Source organism: Hemicordylus capensis, chromosome 5, assembly GCF_027244095.1.
Source record: "Hemicordylus capensis ecotype Gifberg chromosome 5, rHemCap1.1.pri, whole genome shotgun sequence".
NCBI classification, from domain to species: Eukaryota; Metazoa; Chordata; class Lepidosauria; order Squamata; family Cordylidae; genus Hemicordylus; species Hemicordylus capensis.
The window spans coordinates 251265954-251283839 of record NC_069661.1 but is presented as its reverse complement, the minus strand read 5'-3'; the positions used below and the strand labels follow the sequence as shown (position 1 = coordinate 251283839).

The 17886-nt window shown below is 46.9% G+C and overlaps 1 protein-coding gene across 14 annotated transcripts in view; it reads left to right on the top strand.

Annotated features, from left to right (window-relative positions):
* Positions 1-17886, top strand: part of PFKFB3 (6-phosphofructo-2-kinase/fructose-2,6-biphosphatase 3) — a 125715-nt gene that overhangs the window by 89085 nt on the left and 18744 nt on the right. For 13 of the 14 annotated variants that reach the window (XM_053255154.1, XM_053255158.1, XM_053255159.1 and 10 more), the window contains 10 exons: positions 7968-8093; positions 10045-10141; positions 11147-11213; positions 11940-12014; positions 12744-12800; positions 13872-13996; positions 15189-15396; positions 15972-16118; positions 17002-17106; positions 17515-17644. In XM_053255154.1, the coding sequence (XP_053111129.1) occupies positions 7968-8093; positions 10045-10141; positions 11147-11213; positions 11940-12014; positions 12744-12800; positions 13872-13996; positions 15189-15396; positions 15972-16118; positions 17002-17106; positions 17515-17644 (1137 nt within the window). Of the gene's footprint in view, positions 1-6278; positions 6322-7967; positions 8094-10044; positions 10142-11146; positions 11214-11939; positions 12015-12743; positions 12801-13871; positions 13997-15188; positions 15397-15971; positions 16119-17001; positions 17107-17514; positions 17645-17886 lie in introns of those variants that run through there. The other variant, XM_053255153.1, reaches the window with a different exon arrangement.

The window sequence follows — 17886 nt, the reverse complement described above, 5'->3', positions numbered from 1 at the left end:
CATGATGCAAGTGCTTGGCCAAGAGGCAGCTGCCAGGACTGGACCAAGTGCCTGCTTGGGAGGGGGGGATAGTCTTAAGCACAGAGATAACAAGCCATGCGTCCTCAGGCGCTCTTGCAGACATGGCCTATATTTCACACAAATGTGTATTGGATTAAAGAGGGAGGATAAACTGGGCTTGAAGTCCCTTTATTCTTCTTTGGGTGGAATTGTAGCAGAAAAGCATAGCCAAATCATGCTGCTGCCAGGGTTATCCCTGTGGATTTCCCCTGCTGTGGTCAAGGGAAGCTGAGGCAAATACCTTAGCTGCCCATGGGCCTTGAGGGAATATTTTCTTCTCGAAAAGGAAGCTGCTGCCTACTGAGTCAGATCATTGGTCCATCAAGCTCCGTGCTGCCTACCAGAGTTCCCTCTAAGGTGTGTGCATGTGCTCACGTTTTTTGTTGTCTGCTCAGTTAATTTTCGATCCCGCTCAGGTTGAATCAGGAAGGCGCCACTCTGAATACATGTGTGCGCACACTGCCTTGATACTGCCGCCCAGAACAAAATTTATTCTGCACACAGATGAAAAAAATAAGAGAGAACACTGTTGCCTACTCTGGCTGGCAGCAGCGTCACCAGCGTTTCAGGCAGGAGTCTCTCCCAGCCCTACCTGGAGATGCTGCCAGGGACTGAACCTGGGACCTTCTGCATGCCAGGCAGATGCTCTGCCAATGAGCTACAGACCCATCTCTCTTTAAAGGATTACTAATTCTCATTTGATGATGCCAGACTCTTTGCTTTGGGTTGGATGCATGTCTTTTAGGGTTGCCAGGTTGCAGCCCAGAGAGCATGCCTGTCCTTATTTATTTATTATATTTGTACACTGCCCCAAACGTGCGTCTCTGGGCAGTTTAGAATTAAGAGGAGTCCAGCATCCCACTTCTCTTAGTAGCCAGCTGGTTGCCTCTGAGGAACTGGAAACGTGGCAAGAGCTCTCCCTTGCTGTTGCCTCCCAGCCGCTGGTACCGTGTTTCCCCGAAAATAAGACAGTGTCTTATATTAATTTTAGCCCCCCAAAATGCACTAGGGCAATTAGCAGTACATCAGAAATTACTGCTAGGTCTTACTTTCGGGGAAACAGGGTATTCAGAGGCTCCCGTCCTCTAAAGTGAAGAGCTTAGAATCGCTGCTTATCCTGAGCCCTGGAGCTCAGTGGGGTTTACTGCCTGTAAGCGTGCCTAGCATTGCAGCCTTAATGGTTTCTTCTCTTGGGGCCTTTCCAGATGACTACAACCTGACTCTTATTCATGCTTTTATTCCCTGAGGGGTGTTTGCATAAAATAATTGTGGAGATGAAGGACAAGGCATAGAACCAGGTGCAAATGGTAGATATCCTTTGGATAGCTACCTTTGGCTTCAATTTTGAGGTGACCCCATAAGTTTTCAAATCAGAGTTCTTCATCAGTTTATAGATATTCAGTTCCAAAATAAAACAGGTTTTTGGTGGGTGTTTGGGGGTGTTTTTCCCCCTCTTTTTTAAAAAAATCCTGGTATCCTGTTCATTATCACTTGCTTTGAGAAGCAATGAAGTCTCTTTCCTGCTCATCATTATCTATTTTTCCAGAGAGTGAAAGGGTTTTGTCTTTGTTCTGAGCCCTGGAAGCAAAAGTTGCAAATATCTTTGAATTAGCCTTTTCTCTTTGTATAATGAACTGATAATTGGCCTTTCACCAAAACTCCAAGCAAAAGCAAAACTGAAAATAAAGCATGCCTATCCAGTTCCTAATGGGTTTTGCAGAGTCCTTACAAGAGAGCTTTCTTTTGATTTGGATAAGCATGTCTGGATTTTTCTCTCCTCTTTGATACCTGCTCATCCAAATCTTGCTAGCAAGTTCTGGATTACTCTTTCTCAGCTGGGTCTCTCTTTGCCAACCAAATGAGAAGCGACCCCATCCCAATAAAATCCCCATTCCAAATAAAAGCGAGGAAAGCTCTAAATAGCAAGCGCAGGATGTCTTCAGCCCCAGGCTGGGTGTTCTTATTTGATGCAAATAGAACACAATCCCAAAGGGAGGAGCAGAGAGGGAATTATTTCTCTTTTAAAAGGATCACGCAGCTTCCTGACCCTGGATGCCTTTTAGGTCTCTCTGTATGTGGCATGCAGAATACCTCTGTCTTTGACTCCTCCTCCGCCTTCTAGCAAATGGGTGGATGGCTGTGAAATGATGCTGTAGTCAGGATTCCTAGTGGCGGTCCATTCATTTTCTGTCAAGTTGCACGTCTCCCACGTCTCCCACGTCGGATGTCTGCAGCCACGTTAGTGCTGGCTTGGTGGGCAGAGAGCTGTGTTGCTGGGGTGGAGAGAGACCGGAGGCAGGGGCTTGTCGCATTAATCTCTCTGGGTCTTGTTCCCATAGGCTAGCCTGCGTGCTAAGTATACAAAGCGTGCTTAGATTGCTTACAGATGGCATGCTGTCTCCGAGTACCCAATTTTTAAAATAGATAGCAAATATTTAAAAATGATCTCAAACAAGGATTGAATCTAATACTGTATCTGTGTCTAATTAGAGAATTCCAATTCCTCTTCTTAATGAATTTTGTAATATAGGAATTCTAGCATTCAGTTTAGCATCTTCTTCTTTATTATCTCTGTAAGGAAAAACAAAATAAGGAGATTGGGTCTCTAAGAAATGCCTTCCGTTCATGCTGCCCCTTCAAATATGGATATAATCCCATTCGGTTAAGAAGGCTCCTTCTCAAGTCAGTGTGTGGAAGATTGCATCTCTAGCATGCTGTGCACACTCACTGCTGGAATGAATGCCTACAAATCACTCCGTATTCTCACTCCATATGCTCTCGCTATCCTCCTTTCAGGTATGGCTCAGCTGTGTGTAAGGATCTGTAAAACAATGGTACTTTTAGAAACCAATCCTCCCAAGCACCTTAAAAAAACCCCATCCATATATTTTTCACTCTCCTGTTGGATTTCCTGAACTGTTGGAACACATTCCCTCCTGAGGCGTCATGACCAGCCTTGCATTGTGATCAGCCTCTTTAGAAAATGCTAGCTAAACCTTGGTACTTGGAGCATGGGACTCTCAGCTTGCAAATTGGGCTGGGGACTGTTAGTAGCAATACATTGTTGCTGGGTGGATAGAGTGTGGTTCCTGAAATGCCACAGGCACCTGCCAGATTGTGCCTGTGGACAAATGACTCGGTGCCTTCTGCCGTTTTATGACTCTTAACATCTCTTCGTTTTTGTAACTCCTTCACTATATTGCTGGAGCAAAGGGCTGCTCGTGTAGCCCTTTCAGATGGAGGAAGAAAGTTGTTCTGATAAGAGCTAATCTGCTTACTTTCTTTTCACTATAATCTTAATTGATAATTGGCATCCTTACAAGTTAGCCCACTTGCCCCTTCATGCATCCGCCATTTTGAATTGGGGCGGATGACATCATGCCATTGAATTGTCCGTTTGTGTCACTCACTACAACTGTACGAAATTTTATTCAAATCTGCTAGGCGGTCCACAAGTTAGCCCACTTGTGCCTCAAAAGGTTAATGCGCCCACCATCTTGAATTGGGCTCGATGACATCATTACAAACTACGCCATAGAGGCACATTTGGTTCAAATTGGTTAGGCGGTCCACAAGTTAGCTCACTTGCACCTCAAATGTTGACACATCTGCCATTTTGAATTGGAGTGGATGACATCATCACAAATGATGCCATTAAGATGTCTCTGTGTGTCCCTAGAACTTTACCCAGGTTCATATTGGTCCAGGCATTGTGAAGTTGATGGCGGGCGCGGGGCACACACACGAACGCACACAGAATTCTGGGTAATCTAATAAGCTTACTTTCCTTAAGGAAAGTAGGTTAAAAAGAGCAAAATGCTAGTCCTTTGCTTGGCATTTCATGATTTTTTACTGCCTTATTTTAGTTTACATTTCCCTCCATTAACATGTGTTTGCATCCCCATGTCTCCTTTTTCCTGCAAGGCAATTAACACCCTCTCCCTTCCTTGTTTCATTACATCAGGCCCTCCAGCCGCCTTAAGTGCTCTAAGGCTTTCTTAGGTGTGCTGCTTTAGGAGGATGCTTCAGCTGATCCCCTGTTAACTGAGCAAAGAGGCACCTTTTTAAAGTGGCACTTCTCTTTATTGAGTATGGTGGGGGAGCAACTGGCCCTATCCATCCCCAGCACAGCATCCCTCCAGTGGCTGTTGCTGGTGTTTGTCTAATGTTTCTTTTTTAGATCGTGAGCCTTTGAGGACAGGGAGCCATTTTATTTATTTTATTTTATTTTATTTATCTATTTATCTATCTATCAATCACACTTTTATACTGCCCCACACTCATGCCTCTGGGCGGTTCACAATGATAAAACAGTTAAAACACATATAAAAACAATTAAAAACTAACAATTTAAAAATCAATCACAGAATTAAAAACCTATGCATTATTAAGAAGCTGAAAAAGCCTGAGTAAAAAGATGGGTTTTTAAATATTTTTTAAAATAAATATAATATAAATATTTATATCTATCTAATCTATCTGTGTAATAGATATTTATTTATATCTATCTGTTTATCGTTGGGAACTTTTGTTGAAGAGCGGTATAAAAACATTCCTAGTAGTAGTATCTCTCAAAGGCACTAGAGATTTAGAGATGCAGATTAGAATTTACAGAATGGAGTGCAGTAAGAATGAAGTATTCAAGGAAGCAAACAAAGGCACTCTCTGAATGCAGTTTTCCAATCACATTTTAATGGCGCACGCTCTTGGTAAAAAATCACTATACTTGAGCCTCAGAAGGGGAAAGAATTAAATTAAATCAGTTTTATCCTGCCGCCGCCCCTTCTGCGAGGTGCCATCCATCTCTTTCGGCTGGGAGTCTACAGTAGAGACCCTGTGGGCGAAAAGAAGAAGAGAAGCCAGGCACTGCTGATGCAGTGTTGTGTGTGTGTTCAGTGTATATGCAAACTCTCCATCTGCAGTGACTTGTTTCTTTTATTAAAACAGGAATCATTATTTTAAGCTGTATGCCTTCTTCCATTTCGACAAGTTTACTGCAACTTTATTGAACTGCTTCTTTATGAAGCAGAGTTCGCAGATTCCAAAAAGCATGAGGGATGCTTTAAAAAAAATTTCTACTCTCTAGTATTCTGCCCACATGATAAGTGTATATTAAATCACAAAGTGCAAGCATTTACACTGGTGTTAGGTGTAAAATTCAGCATTCTGAGAATGTCATCTTTTAAAAAGCTTAAGTTTCTAGTCCTTAAGGTTTGGACACGTGCCAGGAAAAGTCTCAGAACTGTGGGTGGGGTGGGAGAAAGAAGACTAGCATTGAGCAGGATTTTTAATAGTCAGGGTGAAGCCTCGGTGCTCTTTCCCCAACTTCTTTCCTTGCCCCACAAAAGCTAGCAAAAATTAAATCAGAAAAAATTAAAGAACTCTTTAATACATTAATCATACTTAATAGGTACCTGTTTTTCTTTTGCCCGCTTAATGAATATAGAAACACAGCCCCATTTTTGGTCTCATGATACATTTTCTTTTTGTGTATTTGTTTCTATCCTGCTCTCAGGCGTGGTTCGCAATCTTATCCTCACAAGAGTCTTGCAAGATAGGTTAGGTGGAGAGATAATGACTTGCTTGTGCCTACCTAGTGAGCTATCTGGCTGAACAGAGATTTGCACCCAAATCTTCAGCTCAGCTCTGACATGCACTCTCTCTTCCTGCTGCACAGAGATAAGTCCTGTTGACTTGACTGATGGCCACGTAACTGCCCTCTAGTAAAGGACCCCTTAGACCTTTATGTTTACATCTTTGCAAAAGCAACCTAAACGGCTGTTGCATCATGTTGCCTTCTGGTGGAATTCCATGGCTGACTTTTTAACACAATCAAAAATGGTCATTAACACAATCAAAAACTGTGTTCTTCCCAGGTTTGGGAGCTGTGTGTGCTCCCAATTTTTGGTTGTGTGGAAGCAAGGCAGGAGGAAAAGCTACTCAGCTTGAAAGCATGGTGAGAGGAAAACCTGGGTGGAAGTGATTTGTGAAAGCAAGGTAGGAGGAAAACCTGGGTAGCTCTTCCTCCTACCTTGCTTCCACACAACCGAAAATTGGGAGCACACACAGCTCCTGAATCTGGGTAGAACACAGTTTTTGACGGTGCAAATGAGCTCATCAGTGATCCCTCCCTGTGCGGAATGAGTTTTGTTCTGGGTGGCAGTATCAAGGCACTGTGTGTGCACATGCATTCAGAGTGGGGTCTTCCTAATTCAACCTGAGCAGGATCTAAAATGTACTTGAGCAGACATCAGAAAACTTGTGAGTGTGCACACATGCGCATGCCTTAGAGGGAACCGTGGGCCTCATCCCTTTGATCTGCTGTAACTTTGGTTTTTGCCGACTGCATTAAAGTGCAGGCTAGCTTTGTGCACATTTAAAGGGTCTTGCATAACCACACTTGGCTGTATCTTTGGCTGTTTGGTACGCCTTGTCCCCAAGCAGCAAGAGCAAAACCTGTTCGAGAAGATGCTTGGAATGTGAGCAAGGAAGGTGGGGTGGGAGCTGGACCTCTTGGCATGAGGCATGCAACAAGCATCTGTCCTGCTCTCAAGCGCCCTCAAGCACTCCGTGCTTGATCCAGTGCCAGCTCCTCACCATCCATCCCTGAACTACCTGGGGTGGTGAAGTCAGCTTGGAAAACCTCTTTGGGCTTGGCCCTATCATCAGGACCTCTTGAGCCAGGTTCACCGTCTGGGAATGTTGGAGGGAGGAGAAGGATGAGCAAGTGTTGCATATAAATAGATTTGTGTGCCTCTTGGATAACAGCAAGCCCATCATCTGTAACGGGCCTGCAACCCTTCTCAGCTGGTTAAACAGTGTGCAAACTTGCAAGTTGGGGAAGTGCTCACTGAGCCGGAAGAGCTATTGCTTCAACTGGCTTCTGAGATCCTGCTGGTGATTGCACCATATATTTTCAAGCCTCTCTGCATTCTTTCTCGAAATGCATAAGGGTTAAACATCTGATGTTCATGCAAAACAGAGCTATGATCCTTAAGATGCTGAACTGTGCATTGGGTTCCAGGTGCGATCCCAGAAACATGCCATGTACAGTGCAGCTCTGTGTAAACTGTAGGATACGTGTGTGCGGTGGTGTTGAGCGGCAGGAGATTTGGACTTGCTTTGGGTCATTGCCTCATGCTTTGTTGCTGTCTATCTGCTCTTTCTGGCACGTGTCCCATCACAAAGATGAGTCAGCAGCTTTTGCAGACTCTGGGTTTTTAAATGTCTCTGGCGGAAGTTGTTTCATCTCAAGGTTGGGTGGAAAGGCTGATGGTTTGTGTTTCTTTCTCTTGGAGGACCAAGCCTGTAATAATAGCACTGGCATTCATGTGATGCTTTTTGAGTGTTCCAAGTGCTTCATCACATATATTGAGGCTGTTCTCATGAGCAGGCTAGGGCAGTCCAGCCTGGGCAAAGCTGCTAGTGTGCATGATCCCGTGCTGCCCGCCCGTCTAACCCGACTTTAAATCCTGGCATTTAGCCGAGGTTAAGCAAACCTGTGGTTCACTTAACCTTGGCAGGTGGATGAGACAACCCCATTATCTTGGTAATCCTTACAACATACATTCTCTCTGTAATCTTTACAACAACCTTGTAAAACATGTCAGTATTATTTCCATACTGCAGAGAGGTAAACTGGGGCTGAGAGATTGAGACATTCCTGTAGTCCCATGTGCATCCACAATGCATCCATGTGCATCCACGACAGAGCTGAGACTTGATCTAATTTGCTGATTAACTTCTTGGCTACTAAGCTGTCCAGCTCCCACTTCTCATGTGTATTGGCCATTGCAGTTGCCTCTTCTATAAAAGGCAGTGTTAAACGTGCAAAAGTCAACGCAGGTGTTTTAATGACTATTTTCTTGCTGTCTTCTTTTCCTCTCCCCTCTCCTCCCTGTTGGTAGCATGCGGTCCGCAGCTTACGAATTCCCCCACCGTGATTGTTATGGTTGGCCTCCCAGCTCGAGGGAAGACCTACATCTCTAAGAAACTGACCCGCTACCTCAACTGGATTGGCGTCCCAACAAAAGGTGAGACTCTGGGCTGGTTCAAACCTTATAATTAGTAGCTGTGGGACAATTTTAGGCAATTACTCATGTGCAGGGCTCCGGAAATCCATTAGTCTAGTAATTCGTGAAGAGTGAAAAATGATGCCTGATGAATGAAAAGTATCCTGATAAATAATGTGCCAACATAGCTGGAAGAAACATCTGATGAGTAAAATGTTTTTTGTCTGGCTGGTGAACTGAGCCAACATTTCTCGACCCCTGCTCATGTGGGTGCATAGTCCAGGAGCATAATTTTTCTAGAACTTATCATCATCGGCATCAGCATCTCTTGATCAAGGATGGCCCTGTTGAATTGGATTACTTTGGGTCTCGGCTCATAAGATTGTCCTTGAACAAGTTGGCTGGATGACTTGTGTAGCTGACTGGAACGTTTTTCTGAAACGTCTTCATGTATGTTGCATCTGTAGGAATAGTTCCTTGCAAGTAAGTTCATGGTACTGGCCCTCTGGCCAGCCAAGGCCAGATAACTGAGTTACATGTATCAGGGGTTCAAGTCTTGGCAGCTTGCCTTAGGAACATGGGAAGCTACCTTCTACCGAGTCAGACCACTGGTCCATCTAGCTCAGTATTGTCTACACAGACTGGCAGCGGCTTCTCCAAGGTTGCAGGCAGGAATCTGTCTCAGCCCTATCTTGGAGAAGCCAGGGAGGGAACTTGAAACCTTCTGCTCTTCCCAGAGCGGCCCCATCTCCTAAGGGGGATATCTTACAGTGCTCACACATGGAGTCTCCTATTCAAATGCAGCCAGGATGGATTCTGCTTAGCAAAGAGCAAAAATTCATGCTTGCTACCACAAGACCAGCTCTGTTCTTCACAGTCACCCATCTACACTGTCCATGAAGATGGGTTTCCAAGATGTGGCACATGTTCTGCATGCAGAAAATCCCAGGCTCCGTCTCCTGCTCAAAAATATTCTAGGCATCTGGGCTGGGAAACACACTTGTGAGTTGCTACCAGTCAAAGCATATAGTAGACAGATGGACCAGTGGTCTGGTTTGGTATAAGACAGCTTTGCCTCTCTATTCATATGACTCAAACCTCTTGAGATACCTGAGCTGTGTGAGCCCATCCTAGGGGGTGAATGGAGAAAGAGGACAGGAGGAAGTTTTCCCTTCCTCTTTCATCATACTAGAACTGAGGATCATTCAGTAAAACTGACTACTAGCACCAAACTCATGACAGACAAAAGGAGACTGTTCTTCACATGGTAAATGATTTGTAGAATTTGTTGCCACAAGGTGTGGTGATGGCTTCATCACTTCAATCGGAGGTTCTCAAACTTGAGTTCCCGGATGTTGGACTACAACTCCCATCATCCCAAGCCACAGTGGCAAGGGAGTTGTAGTCCAACAAGCTCTGGGGTCCCAAGTGTGATAATCCCTGGCTTAGATGGCTTGAAAGGGGGGTTACACATATTCAGTAACTCCCTGCAGTTCCAGTGACAGTAGACCTCCGAATACCACTTGTTGGAGGGCAAAGAGCAGGGGTGGGCTCTTGCCTTCATGTCCTCTTTGTGAAGGCATCTTGGCTCTGTGGGAAGCAGGGTGCTGGAGTCGATGGACCTTTGGTATCATCTAGTAGGGCTCTTGACATGTCCTTGGAGAGCAGACCTATTCTCTACCAGTCTCTTGCTCAGCTTTGAGAGCAAGTCCTCAAAAACTACTAGCCTAAAAAAGCAGAATGTTACTAACTGACCCATGCATAGTGATGCAGGTCATTTGTTGCACTCCACCAGCAGCCTGGATTAAAAAAGACTTGATCTGCTCTCCTGGAGGGATGCCTGCCTTGCCTTTGTGAGGCGAGAGACAGCCTGTTCTCGCATGGGGAGCACTGTCAGTATTGTTTGTTTGCCTGCCCTGCTGGGCTGTCCCATCTGAAGTGCTGGCACAAACTGTACCTCTTTGCCTTGCAGTGTTCAATGTTGGAGAGTATCGCCGCGAGGCAGTGAAACATTACAGCTCCTACAACTTCTTTCGTCCCGACAACGAGGAGGCTATGAAAGTCCGCAAGTAAGTCTGGCTGCACTCATGGCTCTCTTGAGCCAAAGTCTCTACTCTTTGTCCTCGCCGCTGGCAGACTGTAGGTTTTTTTTTTTTTTTAAGCCTACTTTCTAGTAGGCTTATGAGATCACCCGACAGTCTGTGTGTGTGTCTCCACCGCTATCAACTTTGCAATGCCTGGACCAATATGAACCAAATCATAGTGGGAGGGGAGAGCTGGTCTTGAGGTAGCAAGCATGACTTGTCCCCTTAGCTAAGCAGGGTCCTCCCTGGTTGCATATGAATGGGAGACTAGAAGTGTGAGCACTATGAGATATTCCCCTCAGGGGATGGAGCCGCTCTGGGAAGAGCAGAAGGTTCCAAGTTCCCACCCTGGCAGCATCTCCAAGATAGGGCTGAGAGAGATTCCTGTCTGCAACTTTGGAGAAGCTGCTGCCAGTCTGGGTAGACAATACTGAGCTAGATGGACCAATGGAATGACTCAGTAGATGGCAGCTTCCTATTTTCCTAAATTGGGTACAGTTGTAGGGATACCTCAGTGGCGTAGGTTGTGATGATGTCCTCCACCTCAATCCAAGATGGTGGACGTGTGCACTTTTGAGGTACAGGTGGGCTAACTTGTGAACCACTTAACTGATCTGGGCCAAATTTACTACAGCTGCCTTGAGAGATTCCTTGGAAATCAGAATGTTATCTGCCTTATTTGGTTAGCAGTCCTGGGGGATGCAGTCTGTGATGTATATAGTACTGTATTAATAGCACTATGAAGAACATAACTAATCAGTTATAATTGGCAGGTTTTTGACTCACTTGATTCTGCAGATATGTGCTCTGCAAGCAGCTTTCTTTGGGGCATTTTCTGACTGCATTTTTGGTCCAAATTACATATGAATTAGGAGAAAGGACTTTGGGAATTGGTAGATGAATTGTCCTTTGTGGCCATGGGATTGCATGCCTGCTAACTCTGTGCTCTGAAGGGTCCTATTTTCATCTCTGCTTTTCCTGTCATTGCAGGCAATGTGCCTTATCTGCTTTGAGAGATGTCAAACTTTACTTGTCGGAGGAAGGTGGTCAGATTGCGGTGAGTGGCTTTTTTAACATAAGTGCTGGTTATCGGCAGAGTGATGTACAGTCACAGCAGCTTGGATGCAACTTCCTGTTTAGGCCAAGCGTGCACAGCTGGTCTCTCGTTAAAATGTCTTATTTGATGTACTGCCACTCAGGGGAGAGCTGGAAAGCTAGTCTGGCCTGCTCTACTAATTTCTCTCCCTGAAGCCTACCAATCTGCATTTTAAATGTACAAAGCAAGAGTGTATATTCGGGATCTCTTTAACAGTTGCGGAACGAATGAATGAAGGAAGGAAGGATAACTAAAGTGTGTTAAATGATCCTGGCAATGAATTTTTGCTTAAGAACTGCAGAAGTGCCTTGCTGGATCAGGCCAAGGTGTTTCTAGTCCAGCATTTGTTTTGCAGAATCCTACAACCATCAGGGATTAAGGAGCTCACCAGAAATTAGCCAGTGGTCCCGCTGGGTGGATTTCTCTTTCTTTATGGCAGGGCTGCCCAACTTCAACCCTCCAGCTCTCTTTGGATTACAGCTCCCATCACCCCCAGCCACAGTGGCCAATAGTCAGGGACTCTGGGAGTTGTAGTCCCAACACTTGCAGGAGGGTGAAAGTTCTGCAGCCCTGCCTTCATGGGGACAGTATCTGGAAGCATATCTTTCCTCCTCACCAAAGGAATAAAGGATGTCTGGCAAAACTATTCAGCAAGTAAGCCCTTCTTCTTCTCTCCCCACCCAACAGGTTTTTGATGCCACGAACACGACACGGGAACGGAGAGCCATGATTTTGCATTTTGCCAAAGAAAATGGATACAAGGTGAGTGGAAATCACCTAGTTTCCAGCAGAGGAAACTAGGGATGTGCACAGAACAGATGTTCCACACTCGGAACGGAACGCAAATGCCCGGAATGTTTCGCGTGTTCCAAATGCCATTTTGGTGGGCTGTTTTTCCCTTGCTGGTGGATTTAGCACTGGCTTCCGACTGGCTTGCGATCTCCTTGCTTCTTGGTTGGCTTGTTATATAAATTGTGGTTGGGGATGATGGGAGTTGTAGTCCAACAACATCTGGGAACCCCAGTCTTCCCACCCCTGGCTTAGATAATTCTGGGCATTAGGCAGGCTTCAAAAACTCTGTCTTCCCTGCCACCTTCACTCTTTAGAAAAAATTACTGCTGTCATTGGAGAACTCGGAACAAAATGCATTCTTAGGCATTGTTCCCCCCCCACTCCGACTGTGCCCCTTACCGCGCTCTAGCTGCAGACACATCCTAATGGCAGATTTGACTGAGAACTCATGATAGAGGGTTCCCCCCTCATTTATGAATGTATTGTGGTTGCAGGTTTCTTTGAAACACATGAGATAGTCTCATCTGAGGGGGAGGGGGCACTGGGAGGGGGTGTTGCACAGTGCAGTGCACATGCTTTGCACGCAGAAGGTCCTGGGTTCAGTCCTCAGCATCTTGAGGGTGATGCTGTCAGTCGGAATGGCTGGTTCTAGCTTAGCGTGTTCTCACTGCCTTTTACATTTTCTTTTGGTCCCCTTAGGTGTTCTTCATTGAATCTGTCTGCAATGACCCGAATGTTGTTGCTTCCAACATCATGGTAAGGAGAATATATGGGTCGACCCTCTGGCAGGGTCTTGTCCATTGTAGGGAACCTAGCCCTATTCACACGTTACTCAAGGCACGGTGCCATCTTTGTGCAGTATATGCCTGTACAGATCTCTATGCACATAGGTAGTCACAGTAGCCCTATTCACACATTAGGTTCAACCCTCATACAATGAGTGTACAGTGTACACAGAGACAGATTTGTACATGGCTACAGTTCTTCACACATTATCTTGAACACAGGTGCAGCAATACACTTCCTATCTGTACCATGCACTTGAGGAAGCATGTACCCTGGTTCACTTTTAAGAGGAATGCAGGTACGGTTATCACACAAACGTGTATGAGTGTACAGACATTTGTATACCCATACATCCTAATGTCTGAATAGGGCTAGTTACATTTCAGCACATGTAGTTTGTTTAGTTATTGTTAGAACAATAGTTCACACCTCCTCTCTGTTTCCTGCTTGTGAGGGGGTCTGTACCCAGGTTTGCGAACTGGAGGCTGATGTGATGTCCTAGAAGTGCCACCTTGAGGAGCAGATCAGGGTCAATGGATAGATCTAGGCCTTCTCGAAATCTCAGTGGATTTCACGAGTGGCCATGAGCCAGTCCTCCTTTTCCAGTGTCTCGCCTCCATATCTGAAAATGGGAACAGTGGTGGTGATGGGAGTGAAGGGACTCACGAAGCCACTGGCCAAGGGTTGTATCGGACCTGCCTGCACTCCTCCCTCCATCTTCTGGGAAGATTCAGGCAGCCATTTCTGCCTAGGCCTTAAACGGAAGCCGTGACCTGTACTAGTGTCCTGGCAGTGGGCATCCTCCCTCTGTCCCCCTCCTCAGCTTGGCTCTCCCCAATGGCTGCCACACAGTCTGAAGGGGATCTTTTGGCCTGCCCCTTCCTGTCGGACTGGAAGAGGAGCAACCAGTGGGCAGCCTTGGCCACTGTCACTGAGGCCATCTGACAATCTGCACATCTCTTGTGTCTCTGTCCACAAAGTGGCGAAGCCTTCTTGGTTTTCCCGACGGCTTCGTAATCCTGCTCCTCTGTGCCACTTTAGGAAGTCAAATTGTCCAGCCCAGACTATAAGGACTGCAACTCGACTGACGCCATGGAAGATTTCATGAAGAGAATCAGCTGTTACCAATCTAGCTACCAGCCGCTCGACCCGGATGACTACGATAGGTGAGGAAGCGGTGATGTCCTCTTAACAGATTTATTTGTAGCTGCATCTAAAAGCCACAGAGAGAAAAAGCCCACTTGCGAAATGCATGAACTATAAAGATGCTTTTCACAGTATTTTATGTGTATGCATGTAAACGTTTGCCAAGGCATTTTGTTCTTAAGTGGTTGGAATTAGTTGAAACTAGCCGACCCCGCACAGAGCATCTGTGCGCTCTTTGGGGCCGGGGGGTTACCTCTCCCCCCGCCCCCTTCTGCCCCAGTCTCTGCTTCCGGGCCCAGCCACTTCTCCCCCTCCCCTTTCTTTCCCCCCTCCTGGGCTTTGCCTCCGCGGCTGGGCTGGCCTGCCACCTCTGGCCTCCATAGCCAGGCTGCGGCGGCAGCAACCAATCCTCCTGGGTGCACCTCAGCCAATCAGGCGTTTCCGCTGCCCAGCCAATCAGCTGGGCTCTGGGACGCACATGCCAAGGCATACCCAGGAGAATATAATAGATGGAAAGCAAGACCGCTGATGACCCGTTGGGATTTTTGGAAACCTAGAATTTTGAAGAGCTTGCTGGCAGGATGCTTGGGAAGGGTGTCCATGTGTGGGCGTCTGTATCTTAGCCTGCCACTCATATTGACTTGCTCATGAAACTAGCTTATCTGACTCGAGCTAGGAGCTCACAGTCTGAGAAGGCCGGGCGGAAGCCTGGAATCTCCTACTTCAGCTGCTCTGTGCTATGCAGAGTTAGGCAGGCCTGATTGAAATCAGGGGCTGACCTCTAGACTAAGGAAGCACATACGCAGTGAGGCCTGCTGTGTCTGTGCGCCCCCACCCCCGGCAATAAGATGTAGCCCTCAGGAACATATTTTTGGGAGTCACTGTGGGCTTCAGAGGGAAGGGGAGATTGATTAAAAATGCCCCTCCAGACATGCAGCACGTTCACTGCTCATACGCTTGGTTAGTCTGGATGTCAGCCAGTGGGCTTAATTGCACCTCCAGAGGACCGGGCTGCTGCAGAGGACCCTACAATGTCGCTTCAGTTGAGCACTGATAGGAAAAGCCTTTATTATTTATAGCTTGGGGCGAGATGAGTTGATCCCTATAGTCTCTTTGTCTAGGCTCTGCAGTTTTGAAGCTGCTGATCAATGCAATTGCTGTAAAGCAGACCTTTTAAACTTCTTGTATGTTGTATTCCCTCCACCCCACCAGAGAGCTTTCGCTCATCAAAGTGATCGACGTTGGCCGGAGGTACCTGGTGAACAGGGTCCAAGACCACATCCAGAGCCGGATCGTCTACTACCTGATGAACATCCACGTCCAGCCCCGTACCATTTACTTGTGCCGGCATGGCGAGAGCGAATCCAACCTCAAAGGGAAGATCGGAGGAGACTCGGGGCTCTCGAACAGGGGCAAGAAGGTAGGGGTGGGAGCAGCCCTGTGTCTGGCTGCCGTCTTGTGCAGACCGACTTGGTTGTAAGCCTGGCCAAACTGGATGATTATTCTTTCTTAAATACGCATGGGAATGAGTTTGCAAGTACGTCAGCCAATATTGGCCTCTGGTGCCTTTGTGTTGGGACAAAACTGTTCCTCTGCTTTCCCAGACCCTTTCCTCCTGCTCTGTCAAAATCTAAACAATGCCAAGTAATACATACTTGCGAGTGTTATTCTGAATGCATAAGCCTAGCTAATCCTTGTCTCAAGAGCAGAAGTGAGGTGAGAGATTCCTCTAGAAGAGGACGGATTCTTGAAAAGGGAAATGTGCCTGAGGGCCTTTAGTGAAAGGATGGTAACCTGGCACAAGGTCTCCTCCAGGCATGTCGGGATGTTTGTACATTGCCTTGAGGGCTAGCAGCTTGCTGCCTGGAAATGAAAATTGAAAACCAGAGCTGAGGTCCCTAGGAATCAAGAAATCTGGGTTGCATGGAAGACAAGCAACCCGGAGAACAAATAGGAAAACGTTGGGGACTGACCCGTTCGCTTGGTCTTTTCTAGTTTTCCAGTGCACTGAAGCACTTTGTTCAGGAGCAGAACCTGAAAGACCTCAAAGTTTGGACCAGCCAACTGAAGAAGACGATCCAAACAGCAGAAGCTCTTGAGCTGCCCTACGAACAGTGGAAGGCACTGAACGAAATTGATGCTGTGAGCGTTTTATGGCATTGCGTGCTAAATTGCGTCATTCGGCGGGAAAGCAGGTCCTTTTCCTCCCTCCTCAAAAGGCCCTGAAGCAAAACACAGAGGAAGTCTGGACTATTTTGGAAGCTTGCACAGTGCACACTATTCCCTCCTTGCTTGCAGGGGGGCCTAGTTTTCACTGAGGTGACCAACTATGTCTGGACTGCACCAATTCATCCTGCAGATTTGCCTAATTGAATGCTCCTCCATACCTACCCAAAATTCCTGCGTGTAGAAAATTAGCATGTCAGGGTTCTCCTAGAATGGACTGCTTGTTTGTGTAGTCTCGTTTTCTACATGCAGGAGACTTTGTGTGAAGAGCATTATGTGACCCCCTGCCTGTATTTTGAAGTGGTACAACTCAGACACAAATTGACCCCTTCGTGTGAGGTGGTTTCATCCAAGAGCTTTGTGTGAGGGACTTTTTCAGAGCCTTTTTGAAAGCCCAACGCTAGGTCCCCTTTGCCCACATGCTTGTATCTTGCTGGGGTGATGGATAACTTTATCCGATCAGCTTCCTTTTGTCCAGAGAGATGCTTGGATGTCAACTGGCTGGGCGTTGCCTATGCCAAGGAGTTCTCAGCTTTGGGTCCCCCAAGATGATGTCGAACTGCAGCATTTGGCCATTGTGGCTGGGGATGATGGGAGTTGTAGCCCGACATCACCTGGGGAACCGAGGCTGAGAACCTGTTGGCCATTGTGGTTGGGGATGAAGGGACTTTTAGTCCAGCAACATCTAGGGAGGCAAGGTTGGGAACCCCTGACCTGTGTGATAGCTTCTCTCTCCGCATCCCCAGCCCCGAAAGGAGCCACAAAAATCATCAAGATTTCTTCTCTCTGGATTTTGTAGGGTGTGTGTGAAGAGATGACTTACGATGAAATCAAGGAGAAGTACCCCGAAGAATTCGCCTTGCGTGACCAGGACAAATACTATTACCGTTACCCATCTGGGGAGGTAAGTCAAGTGGAACCTGGAAGAACTCTTAGAAATGGAGCGATTGTCTTGTGGAGTTTGTGTTTTGGTTGGCCCCTTCGGCACAGGAGCATAGCTTAAGGTGGGCTTGAGTAAGATCTGAAGGGGGTGGCATTTTCCAGAGGCACTCTGGACCCACTAGTGAATGACCCAGGATGGAAGCCAGTGGATTCTGCTGTGTGGACTGAACTGACAGTGGCTTCTTGGTTGCTGCTCTTCCTGGTGCCTGCTCCTCCATGGCTTCCTGGCTGCACCTGAGAACACTAGTGTGGAGCATTGTTGCTGACTTCTGGAGCAGTACCACACTGCAGTCCTCCCCGGCACACCTTGGCTTTGCATTGCCCGTCCCTTTCTGCAGCTGCTTGATCCTGTGCTTGCCTTGCCTTGCAGTCCTACCAAGATCTGGTGCAGCGCCTGGAGCCGGTCATCATGGAGCTGGAGAGGCAGGAGAATGTACTTGTCATCTGCCACCAGGCTGTGATGAGGTGCCTCTTGGCTTACTTCCTGGACAAGAGCGCAGGTAGGAGGCTGTCTCTGCTCGGATCTTGTTCGGGGGCCCACAGCTGTCCATACCCAGGCCCCCTCCTACTTTATCCTGGGTGGGACAAGTCTTTCCTGTTAGCCCCGGGCACGTCCAGTAGCTGGGAGTTGCAAGGTATATTGTGCTTCTGTAAGAATCAAGCCATACTTGCGAAATGGGACGAGAGGAGAAAAGAAAGACTGTGTTAAGCTGGCCGTGGCAATGCATACAAGAGTCCTGAT